Source organism: Choristoneura fumiferana, chromosome 2 (genome assembly GCF_025370935.1).
Source record: "Choristoneura fumiferana chromosome 2, NRCan_CFum_1, whole genome shotgun sequence".
Taxonomy (NCBI): domain Eukaryota; kingdom Metazoa; phylum Arthropoda; class Insecta; order Lepidoptera; family Tortricidae; genus Choristoneura; species Choristoneura fumiferana.
The window spans coordinates 2,309,499-2,322,643 of NC_133473.1; the positions used below are offsets into that span (position 1 = coordinate 2,309,499).

The following is a 13,145-nucleotide window of genomic DNA, read 5'->3' on the forward strand; positions in this document are numbered from 1 at the left end:
ACCCAGTCACATAACTGTTACTTAAGTTTCATTATGAACTAAAAAAAAGAATAGTATAACTTATAGTTTGAGCCCACGAAGTTGCTTTGGAAAAACTAGACCCACAAAAATATAAAGTAAAAAAAACTATCAACTGTAGACAGCTGTACAAATTATTCTCAAACTTACTTTTTTGTTTTTCCGTAACATCAGTTTATTTTATTAAATCATTCAATCATTATAATCAAAAATAAGAGTGATGATTTACCACGTGCTAAAATATCTGGAGTTAAAAGGTAGGTTAAATACCACGATTCTTTATGGTAACTACTAAAATAAGAATTTATAGTCAACAGAAGTTCCATCAAGCTACCTGAAGATTTTTTCACAAAATCAATTAGAAATACTTAAAAAACTATATTTTTGTTATATGTTATTTCAGAGCTGTCAGATACTTATTATGTGACCGAGTCAAACCTGATCTAGCTGTGGATTTTGTATGCGTACAATACTAATTAGCTCAAAATCTGTGCACGCTTATAAAAATGGCCACCCGAAAACTTGACAAAAATATATTTCCCTCAATTCAATTTGCTTACTACTTCAAGTTTATTTTTTCCTATCTAATGAAATACCTAGATCTAAGAAATTTCAGTAGAGAACAAGTTACAGAAAAATACTTATATTCAATAGTTAAATTAAATTTGTCTACAGAATATCAAACAGACAAATGAAATATTTAATAATAATATCTGAGGAATGAAATGTTTATGAAATTTCTTAGATCGATTTATCTCTTATTTTTAATATTTATCTAGCGATATTGTCGCTTTCACTAACGTTTGGTAACACAAGGAATCAGAGTTAAATTGATCACAAGCCTGTAAACACATTGTCGAAAATGTATCAAACACACTGTATTACAATCAAACAAAAAACACAGTTCTAGCTAAAAATAAGGCAAAAAATAAGGGTCGAAGAAAATGAGGTCGTACAAATATGCTGATGGACGATTCGGTCAAAATTGAAATTCAGATAAAAAAAAATCATTACAATGCTAAGCGGTCTTTTAAAATTAATACTTAAAAAAATTACATTCAAAACTCATCCAAATCCCTTTATTTTAAAGCAGGTTTAATTCAAAAAGTTTTCATCAAAATATGCTCAAGTGGTGCACCTATGCTAGGTATCACATCAGTATTACCAACTGTCTTATCTTTTCTATGGATAGCACATTTTTTATCTTTATGTCCAGTTTCTGATTTATTGTGGGTAGTCTTAATTTGGGAGGCTATTGACACATTCCTCTTTTTGGTCCCGCACGTTTTACACACGCACACTTTGTCATCACTGCTGTCACTTCTTTTTGGAATAACTACACTGTCTTTACTACGCTCTTTTTTATTATGTGTTACTAGTTCTTCTTTGTTCTGATTGTTGTCTTCAATCAATTTCTCATCTACAACTGTTAGTTGATTGTGGTTGAAACATCTTGTTGATTTCTGTGGAAATTAAAATATAGATTACTATACTTAAAACATTTAGGTAATTAACTAAATGTAAATATACTGGTTAAGATCGCGGGATCGCGGTGGATGCGGAAAGCACAAGACCGGTCTGAGTGGAGAGCTTTGGTGGAGACCTATATGTCCAGCAGTGAACGTCTTTCGGCTGACATGATGAAACAAAACAATGAACTAAAAGAATTTCCTTGCTCACCCGCGACCTTAAGATAGCTAAGCTTATGCAAAATATGCGTGTTCATGCAGTTCCTCCACCTCCACACTGTAAGAACACACACAAATCACACAAACCCCTCTATCACCACCACACACTACACTGACGCGTTTCGAATCAACCAGAGCTCATCTTCAGAGTGACACAACCGTACACCATGCTACCAGTTGTTAGACTAACGAACCACAACCACGTTTTAAACTTGTCACTGTAACTCCCCAAGTACCCAATACGTTTTATGAAACAAAACAAAACTACCACAAATTATTTATAAATTAACCGTCCTTCAAAACTACCTTGATTTTTATTTATTTACTGTCAAGGCATGTTTATTAACTACCATTGCTGAAATTAGATCCAAGCCGCAGCAAGGGAAATGAAACTAAATTTACCTGCTCATTAATAATAGACCCCATACTGTTGTATCTAATTATCTCCATGCATTCTAAAACATCGAGACGAAACCCCTTGCCACAATAATGTCACACACAACCAAACACAACACACAACATGCCTTGACAGTAAATAAATAAAAATCAAGGTAGTTTTGAAGGACGGTTAAAAAATTTATTAATAATTTGTGGGTAGTTCTGTTTTGTTTCATAAAACGTATGTGGGTATTTGGGGAGTTACAGTGACAAGTTAAAACGGTGGTTGTGGTTCGTTAGTCTAACAACTGGTAGCATGGTGTACGGTTGTGTCACTCTGAAGATGAGCTCTGGTTGAGTTCGAAACGCGTCAGTGTAGTGTGGTGGTGGTGATAGATGGGTTTGTGTGGTTTGTGTGTGTTCTTACAGTGTGGAGGTGGAGGAACTGCATGAACACGCATATTTTACATAAGTTTAGCTATCGTAAGGTCGCGGGTGAGCAAGGAAATTCTTTTAGTTCATTGATATGGACCTCCGCAAAGTAACGCCTGATTCAATAAATTAGAAACAAAACAATTTCAATTGGTGTCTTAAATATTAAAATTCTCCAATTAAACTATCTAAACATTTACATTTTTATATTGAAATACACCTAGTCTAGTTTGTATTACAATGATAGATAAGTAAAATATTGAAAATCCTTGAATGAACCAAATCCGATAACTGAAGTTTGTTTACATTTAGTTAATTACCTATCCAAACCAAGTATAAGTAGGCGATAAAAATAAATACTAATTTCAAGTTCCCAGTATCTCTTCTAATTTAAAACCAAACATGAGCTTAACGTTGAAGACAAACATCTTGTGGAAACTTGCACACACTTAAAAATTCAAAGTTCACAATCCGCACTGGGGGCACAAGTGAATTACAGCCCAGCTTTCTCATCATCATGATCAATAAGTGACCTTCATCATCAACGCTGTTTACATTGACGACGTAGTTCTTTCCAATAAAATTATTGACTTTTACAAATAAAGCAACTTCCCAACAGTTGTCTCACTCACAGTAGGGTTGACAGCTTTGGAGTATATTTGGACTCGTCCCTCCAGTTCCATTTTGAGCCTCCAGTCTCTCAAATACATGTGGGCAGCCGCTGCATCGTGCCAACCTCGTCGCCATGTGTGCCACCTACGATGGATAATTCAAGTTATGTATGTGTGCATTCGAATGAATAATAAAAATAAAAGCCTGTTTCACAAATCGTTGATAAGTTTCTGGTATTTTGTGTGACAGACATATTTGATACTGTATACGGCACGTAATGTAACCTGATAAGGTTATTGGAATAAAATAAACATTACGTGCTATGCGCTGCGTGCCGATTGATTTATTGGCATTGCATTCATTTCCAAATTAAATGTTGTACATCTAAATAAATCACAGAACATATAAAAGGAATATTACTTTTGGGAAACAGATAAAAATAAATAATCTGTAAATTTTATTTGCCTATCTATCTTAACTTAGGCCATGTTAATCAAAGGAAAATTTTACCACTTTGGGTAGGTAGGTACACTTTTTTCGACCTCAAGTATTTTCAAAATGAAATATAATTTAAGACTTTTAGAATTCAATCATCTGTTGTAACCCCAATACAAGTAGTTACTTTAATTAAAATTGGTGGTCATTAATAATTTATATTTTCAAAACTGTTAAGATGTATTCACTGTAAAGTCTAATTAGAACATCTTGATTTTTTCAACGTCAGGAGAAGAACAACTGGAGTTAGCAACGAACCTCGTTAAAAGTTGCAGGATCCTCGACTTCTGGCCTAAGAAGCGGTACATGAGCGCAGCGCTACGTATCGATATCAGGTCACCCCTGACTGCGCGTGCGACGGTGCGATGCTTGAAGCTAAGGCGGGCCGCTTCAAGGAAGAATTTGGAGGCCACGATGGGAATATCTGAGAGTTCACATAAGGATGAAAAACATAATAAGGAAATTTTGTAAAAACAATGCTTTTGGAGCAGTTTAAAATTTCCCATTTAATTGTTGAAACGAAAAACATAGCAATTAACAGTCTTAATAGCTGCTTGCCTATGGCAAACATTACCTATTTATTACAATTATTTAGTTTTTATCATTTGTGTTTATTTAACTTGCCATCCCGTGGGAAGTTGAACAATATTATAATATTAATATTTTACGATAAATTAAATCTTTTCCATTCATTGTATTAGTTCGTGATTAGTTCAGATGTTTCTGGTCATAAATTTATTTGAAATCATCTCATATCGTCTACAAACCAATAAGAATTAACTTCTCGGGTAGTCTTCTAGTTTTTGCCTTCAAACATGTTAACTTCATGATCCCTTGGATCTACCAACCTTTGTTCTTCAACCAGCTTCCATACAGCACGTAATGCTCCCAATTTCCCGGCTCCAACTGCAGAAGCCTTCTTAAGATTGCTAGCCGGTCAGCTTCAGGTTTCAGAGCGAGCAGTTCCACGTGAGCTTGCACGAATCGTGGCTGTAGCCAGATGCACTTCTCCAGCATTCTGATCGCCTGGTCGTTACGGCCGCTTTTTCTAAAGAAAAATTACGTTTTTGAACAGGGTGAAGTCACTCTCAACAAAGTCACCGGTCATTAACGTAAGAGCGTCGTTCTCTACTAAAATCGAATAGTATTCATCATCATCTTCCTGTACCCTTAGTGTAAGTTTTCGGTTACAAAATACGTCTCGATCGCGTTCGCGTTAAAATTTCTATTTGTATGGAAACACGAACATCGCAAACTTTCCGCTAGAGGCGCTGTTCGTGTTCGCATACAAATTGAGATTTTAACGCGAACGCGATCGAGACGTATTTTGTGACCTAAAAAATACACTAAGGGCACTGTACTTGGCAGACCACTGAGCTCGATCTTCATTTGTCGTCCAATCCCTGTTCACAGTTTTATAAATATCATCACTAAACCTACCTACACGGCCGACGCACTATATTTGCCGTCACGCCAAAATGAGTTTTGCGATCACATTTTTTTTTTATTGATATTTAATTTTTCTGGGCGCAGCAGAACGTACACCAGTAAGTAATCTTATGCATAAAAGACTTACGTTTGACAACAACAACTGTTTACACCTAAAAAACGAAGATGTGGTTTACGATGGAGAACGCTTGGAAACGACCGAGTGGTAGCATTCAGCGAAAATAAGAAGCAGGATATTCCACTCTTCATGATCATCATCACATCAGCCGTAGAGCCTCCACTATTGGAGACAGGACTCCCCCTACTCCCCAGGTGGTAGGACCTTGTGCAAGGGCTTGGAAAAGGGATTGCTACCACCGTCTTTCTCCCTAGTCCAGCCGTGAAGCAGCAGTGCTTGCACTGTTGTATTTCAGCGTGGAGAGTAAGACAGCCGGTGAAATTACTGGCACTTGAGGTATCCCTTCTTAGGCCTTTAGGTTGGCAACGCAACTGCAATACCCCTGGTGTTGCAGATGTTTATGGGCGGTGGTGATCTCTTACCATCAGGAGACCCACTGCTCGTTTGCTATCCAATCGAATAAAAAAAATAGACCTCAAGTTGCGTCGGTTGAAAGCAGCCTGCATTCACCGTGAACCCGTCGCTTTAATTCCACTCCGCAGCTGTCTGGTATAAAAGATGACTTAAGCCACATTATTGCTTTGTTTGATTTGTACTTACTTGTATAGTTTCCCTAGGTTGTAGTGTGCGTTGACATGCCTCCTGTTGTACTTGATAGCTTGCAAGAAGTGTTGTTCTGCGTTCTCCACACCATTCACCAGTGTTCCTATGTTGTTGTGAGCGCTGGCATACGTCGGCCATAACCTGTGAGAATTAATTATTGATTAAAAATGTGATAATGTCGAAATGTTGTCGAAATAGACCTTGATCTAGCAGCAAACGTAATAATTATATTTTCCTCCCCAGCTCCGTCGTATTCAAAGCTTACTAGGCCTCATAAGTTGTACTGTGTAAATCAAGTATTAATTGAAAATGTTTGACATGAAATTCTTATACTCCTTTAAAAAATTCTGTTTTATTAGAAACTCTTGAATTATTTTTAGGTACCCACCAGTGGTCCAACTTATTTGTCCAATCCGGAAATATTATATTTATATTTATTCATAAGTATATATATTATATTCTTATATGAAAATAGGTAGGTTATGTTAGTTAGGTAACTTTAGTTGCCCGAAGGGCAAAATACCCAGAAAGAGGAGCTCCGCCCTGTCAAAAAGCAGTTGAACAAACTATAGTTGAACCACGGGTACGTCACGTTATTTTTTGAATAATCAAGGCTTGTTTGATCAACAAGACAATTAAAATTTAAACTTTCCACTACTTTACTAAAACGGGCATAATTAACATTTACAATGTAAAAGTTACGGTTTAGAATTTTAGATTTTTTTATTAAAATTTGTAGAATTTACATCATATTAAATATAATGACCCGGATAACTCACGTCTTAAATCGAGTTTAGCTCGACATGTTTCGGGCTAAGGACGTAAGTTATCCGGGTCATTATATTAAATATGAGTGAGTCTCACGGTACAATACAATACAATTACTACTACACACTATAAAGCAGTAAAAAAACTTATAATATAAACACTTAGATTCACGGTAGACAATAGGCGGTCTTATCGCTTAAAAGCGATCTCTAGTTAGTAGTTTCATGTTCAAAGAATTTACATCCATAAAAATGATTAAGATAAATTCTGTACCCGAAATCAGATCTATTATTTCTTCCTGTCTTACTAACGTTTATGTAAGCAAGCAACAAGGATATTTTGCTTCTAAATTGCACGTGTGTTTTCGGTACTTTGCCTGTATGGGATACAGTACTAACTAGACTAATGTGAACCACTCTGTCGGCGGTGCCATAAATCATCGTTGCACTAGAGAGGGAATTTTAGATATATCATAGTTTTAAAGTGCACACCCCGGCTTTTTACAGGTGCACTAATGAAATCAACTCATCCCTGTAGGTTTCATCTATCTCACTTAGTTTTCTATAAAGGTTTTTAGTCCAAAATGTTCAGTTTGCCCTAAAACTTTTCAAATGTTTTCATGTAAACCTTGTCTTATAATTGTCGATGTTTCTACATTGTAGAAACAAACAGGCCACTTGGGACAGTTGGCACTAATTGACTCAGTCTTGAACTGACAAAAGCTTGTACAGTCGAGTTCATAAACTTCTGAGAAAAAAATTGATCAAAAATATCTGAACACCACTCTATTGTTAACGGCGTAGAAGCGTGTTCAGGTATTTTGATCAAATTTTTGCTTACAAGTGTATGAACTCGACTGTACCATGGGTTCTAGGCAACGGATAATCGTACTCATCATGTCCCTATAAATCATCATCATCATCATCATCCCAGCCTATATACGTCCCACTGCTGGGCACAGGCCTCCTCTCAGAACAAGAGGGCTTGCGCTATAGTTCCCACGCGTTTCCCTATAGATGCTTATATATAAAAAAACAATATACGGGAATAAATATGTAATGTGCATTTTTCATAGGTAATGGTGGTTTTCAGTCAGGTTCTCTAACCACTAGGCAATTGGGTAGCCAAATGAAGAATAGTTTCTTAAAGTTAAAAACCGGCCAAGTGCGAGTCGCGAGTCCGACTCGCACGAAGGGTTCCGTACTATCTATACAACTTTCATTAGACATTAGCGAAAAACGGCAAAAAAATAAAATATTTATTTTACTCTGTTTTTAGTATTTGTTGTTATAGCGGCCTCAATTACTGTTATACATAATCTGTGAAAATTGCAACTGTTTAACTATCACGGTTCATGAGATACAGCCTGGTGACAGACGGACGGGCGAACGGACGTACAGCGAAGTCTTAGTAATACGGTTTCCGTTTTTACCCTTTGGGTACGGAACCCTAAAAAGCGCAAGTAATTTAATAATTGCCAGAGTTACGGGCAGCCGGGGGATGCAAGTGGCGATTTGTCGGTCATTGAGGCATGCTAAGAGGAAGGCCATTGATTTGTACAATACATAATAGTGAATGTTTTTCGACTGATGACAATGTTGAAGAATTTAATAATTACCTTAATGTTCGTGGGATGCGAATACTTGACATAAGTTTTGATCAATATTTAAGTATAATAAAAATTCATGCCTATAAAATATTTGGCAATCAGCCTCCTTGTTTCAGGCTCTAAGTATACTACGAGGTGCAAAATTCGAACTTCGTATCATGTCGTCCCGCTAACACTAATACAATTTTCATCACATTTGTTCGTAAACAGTGTCGTAACATGCAGGCTACCTTGGTTGCAACCCCCAAATAAAACCCTCGACCTTAATGTGCTTGTCATGAAACCCGTGGTCGGTAAATGAGTCATTGCCCGTACTAATTTTCATGCCATGAAGCCCAAGGTCGGTAAAAGAGTTTGTTACTGCTGTTGAGTGTGCTGCTGCTCCGTGAGCGCGCTGCACACGTACGCCACGCACATGCTGCGGAGGGGTGGGGGGGATTGCGGCGGTTTTTCATTTACAAATATACAATTTTAGTCGCAAATGTGATGAAAAACATTGTATGTCGCACGGGCGGTACTAGAATTACGAACATCGACTCATTAAAGCCCTCAGTCTTCGACTTCGGGCTTCGAATAGACTCTCGTTCGTAATTCCTTATTTACCGCCCTTAAGACACAATGTACCATTAATGACCTACTAAATCTCATATCATGCTGTATCATATCATATCATATCATGCCGGACGGCACAATACGAACTTCGATTTTAGAATTTCGTAGTAGCCCCCCAGCTTTCGTATTCGTATGGTTATATATTTGTCACGTGAAACTTTTAAACAGTGCAATATGAACTCAGCCGTTACCTCAAGGCTTCTTTATAATGCTTGATAGCGTTGTCTTGTTGCTCTGTCTCGCGTAGGAAGTTGGCAAAGTTGTAGTGCAGCTTGGCGTTTTGAGGCAAAGTTACCAAATCCGCCCTGCAAACAAAACACGTTTAGTGGTGATTTACCCGCACTTTCAGAGACACAAACATAGTGAATTTCCGAGGTGTGAATCGTACAGTTTAAGTTATTAAATGGTGTTAAAATGCATATCCTACTATTATCCTGAAAAATTGCTAAGTTTACATGGGATAGCGAGAAACAAATTCTTCTTAGACAAGTGTAACAAAAAACATTAAGTGTATTACTGTGTGCACTCAAATTAAGTAATAATTATATTAATTACAACCGTAAAAACTCGCAGATATTGCACCAGGTTATCAAACAATAAAGTATTAACTTCCAAATTTACTGAGAGTGATACTCAAAAGATAAAATCGCATTCAATAAAAGTCCCAACAGATTGTATTTTACTTAAACTGTCGAACTTTCCAGACGAATAACAAATGCACTTAATCTCGACTCGAGTCGTTTCGTTAACGACGCTTTTCAGTCGATCCAATAAGACTGTATTAAATATTAATCACAAATGACTAAAGCAGTAAACAAACGGCAAGTGAGCTTTTGAAGTATGCAAATAGAATTTGCACATAGATGCGCACACACACAAACATCACGCCTGTATTCCCAAATGGGGTAGGCAGACAGCACACGAAACGTTACCGCTTCGGAGCCACTTTTATAGGTGCATAAAGAATTATAAGCAAAATTTCAATGTAGGTGTATATACAAAATAGACATACTTATTCTACTCAGTAGTCAGTTATTCTACTTGAATTGTAATCTTACACTCGTAGTTTGTACTTGTATAATAATTTCCGCTTAGCTGTTAAAAAAAAAGCTGTCAACAAAACAACGTTAAGATATTTGATTGGCTTTTGTTGCATTTACAAACTTTTTGACCGGGCACAGTAAATGAAGGATTTAAAAAAAATCAAACCTATTTAAAAAAATAGTGTAATCTAGATCCTCTTCTCGATTGTAAACAAAACTACTTTCAAGTTTTCAGTGTTGTGTTAATAATATCTTGTAAATACAAAACGGTTGTCTGTGCTATTCATACATTGCGAATACATTGTATTTTAATTCGAAATATGAATCATTGTTATCCCATCTGTTTGCGAACACAGTTTACAACCGCACCATTAAAACTAAATTCATTGAACGTCTGTGGACGGCTTTAATTCTCTCGTAAAACTGCATGAAGCGTCTTTACGAACGTGTATAGCCGGCATTAGCAATATTATTTTTATTGCCACTAAAAACGTAAGGTTCAACGTGGAAGCAGTAAATACGTTATGTTTTCAATTTTGTGCAATTTATAACGATACGACAGATGGCGTTATTTTCAATTTAAAATAGATTATACTTAAATAATTTATTGAATCACGCGTTACTTTACTCACCCACGACATTAAAGTATGGTTCGACTGTACTCAAAATATAAGTAAGTACTTAATCCTTAATCGACTTGGGTTTTATCGGAAACGTGAAAATAATGAATTAGTCTGTGATTTCACTTGAATGTATTTAATCGAATAAATAGTATTTGTAACAAATTTTTCTTATCATAATTATAAACCCTAATTTGTATCAGAGTTTTTTTGACGCACATATTCACGTATATATTTATTTTATCACTGAAAATTAAGTAACCCCCATTTTCTTTTGCGCTTATATTTTATTCTACAAATCCAAAGCAACAATGAATATTAAACTACGCTCTTAATCCTTATGAATTAATTATTATAGATATTGAGGAATGCTTTTCCAGCGTATTTGGCCGACAAGTTGCTTTCTCAACTAGCATACTGAAGTTTACTGAAGCTAAGAGTAAGATAAATACGAACATTACTGGCAAAATACGATGGCACGACATTATTCACTACTAACATGTAAACAATATGTACAAAATCTCTCGTAAGTATTGACAACGTAGCCACTTAACGACCTTGTCACATAATTTTGACAGTACAAAGCCTACGAGAACCAAATTAACACTGCAAGCTTAAAAATATCCAAACATACAACAAGCCTAATCCTGTAAGACTTATCAGCAGTTAACAGATGGCCGCAGCACGAAATGACAGCTGTCAAATCGAGATTAGCTGGTTCAGGCCCGGCCATTACTGGGCATTGATATGGAGATTGCTCATAATAATTGAGAGATTTGTTCTGAAATATTTGCATATTAGTCAGTTAAGTAAACTTTTTTAAAGAGGTGTAGATAAATATAATATATTATTTTTATGGTTCTGGCCCTAAAGAGCGAGCTGTTGGAAGCACCAAACAAAGTATTTTATTATCTATCATTCACCGCTCTCATCTATAATTGCCATTTAAATGTCAATACGTGTGATTCGTGTTAAAGTTAATAAATAAATAAATACCATGACACCAATATTTACCTAGTCCCAAACTAAGCAAAGCTATGGATACTAGGCAACGGATAACTTAATTTATATAGATAAATAAATACATTTGTAATTACAAGGATTATCATTTTTATACCCTAACAGGGTGTCGTGTACCTACTATTTAATAATATGTCACCTAATGTAATGAACATGACTTATAAATGAATAAATAAATAAATAAATAAAAAAAATACATTTTAAACATCCAAGACCAGAGAACAAACATTCATATTATTCATACAAACCTGCCCCGGCCGGGAATCGAACCCGGGACCTCAAAAGATTAAAGTAAAGCCACACTGTAATTTCTTCCATTTGGAGCATTAAAGTAAAAGCTTGTTTCTATTTGCCGCCTGAATGTGGGTTGGCGGCAGTATATCACCCTGTACCACGAAACTCACCTCAACAACGTAGCTCTGTCCCGCCAGTCCGCGTTTCTTCTGTAAGTCTTCGCAACTCCGCTGGCAGCTAGCACGGCGAGGCCCACCACGAGGAATACCTTGGTACCGGGCTTAGAGTACCACATGAGCTGGACTCCGTACGCTGTAATAATGACGCTGCCCACACTGCAATAAGACATCATCATCATCATATCAGAAGTAGGATGTCCATCGCTGGACATATCTTCCTGAGAAAATGTGGTGTTTTTCCTTAGCTTAAGCTCAGTGTTGGAGCTCGAAAAACACATATAGCGGATGACATTCTTTAAACACTGACTCGTAGTTACGTATAACATTATTATGTAGTCCTCCACATCGGTTTCGATAACGGCGACCCTGATTAAAGCAAACTTGTACTAGAAACAAAACTCATTTCCTAGCGTGAGCCCTTATATTCCCCCGCTGATATAACCCCTTTAAGATTATTTATCTCATATATATTAACTTAAAAAACCCCCGACTTTGTCACTTAAAAGTTCAATATCTCAAAAACCGATTTTGATGAAACATGTCTAAGAAACATTGGTAGAAATCCTGATTTCAAATAAAAAAACCGCATTCAAATCGGTCCACCCGTTTAAGAGCTACGATGCCACAGACAGACACAGACACACATAGCGGTTAAACTTATAACATCCCTCTATTTACGTCGGGGGTTAAAATGAAAGACCCAAGTCCTATACATGTAGAATTCACAAGGCTAACTCCAGTGCACCTTGCGATAGTGTTGTTAAAACTAAGTTCGGTCTAGCAAGCCTAACATTACTGACCTAGGTATGTAAAGCACCCGCTCAGCGATGACGAATCCAACGGTCACCAGCAAGTTGCTGGCAGGCACGAACGGTATCACTAGCAGCATCAGCCCGATCACTGCTGGCGTATGCCTCTGAACCTTTAAAAAAATCTCGTTGAGTTTCTTACCGGGTTCCTCTCAACAGAGGTTTTACCGAACCGGTGGTAGATTGTGCCGTGGAAAATCTTAAAATCTATGTACCTACATACTCAAGTCATCAACATCATCATCATCAGCCGAATACGTTCACTGCTGAACAAAGGCCTCCCCATTAGAACGCCACAATGAACGACATCTCGCCACTTCCATGCACCGGTTTCCCGCAACTCTCACGATGTCGTCAGTCCACCTGGTGGGAGGCCTGCCAACGCTTCGTTTTCCGGTTCGTGGTCGCCACTCGAGGACTTTTCTCCCCCAACGGTTATCTGTTCTTCGAGTGATGTG

The 13,145-nt window shown here is 37.0% G+C and overlaps 1 protein-coding gene across 1 annotated transcript in view; it reads right to left on the minus strand.

Annotated features, from left to right (window-relative positions):
• Positions 1 to 852: 852 nt before the first annotated feature.
• LOC141445639 (protein O-mannosyl-transferase TMTC1-like) overlaps positions 853 to 13,145 on the minus strand; it is a 153,018-nt gene continuing 140,725 nt past the window's right edge. The window contains 8 exon segments of the mRNA XM_074111491.1: positions 853 to 1,481; positions 3,149 to 3,272; positions 3,882 to 4,047; positions 4,472 to 4,671; positions 5,791 to 5,934; positions 8,974 to 9,087; positions 11,870 to 12,034; positions 12,679 to 12,800. Coding sequence (XP_073967592.1) covers positions 1,119 to 1,481; positions 3,149 to 3,272; positions 3,882 to 4,047; positions 4,472 to 4,671; positions 5,791 to 5,934; positions 8,974 to 9,087; positions 11,870 to 12,034; positions 12,679 to 12,800 — 1,398 coding nt within the window. The 3' untranslated portion in view covers positions 853 to 1,118.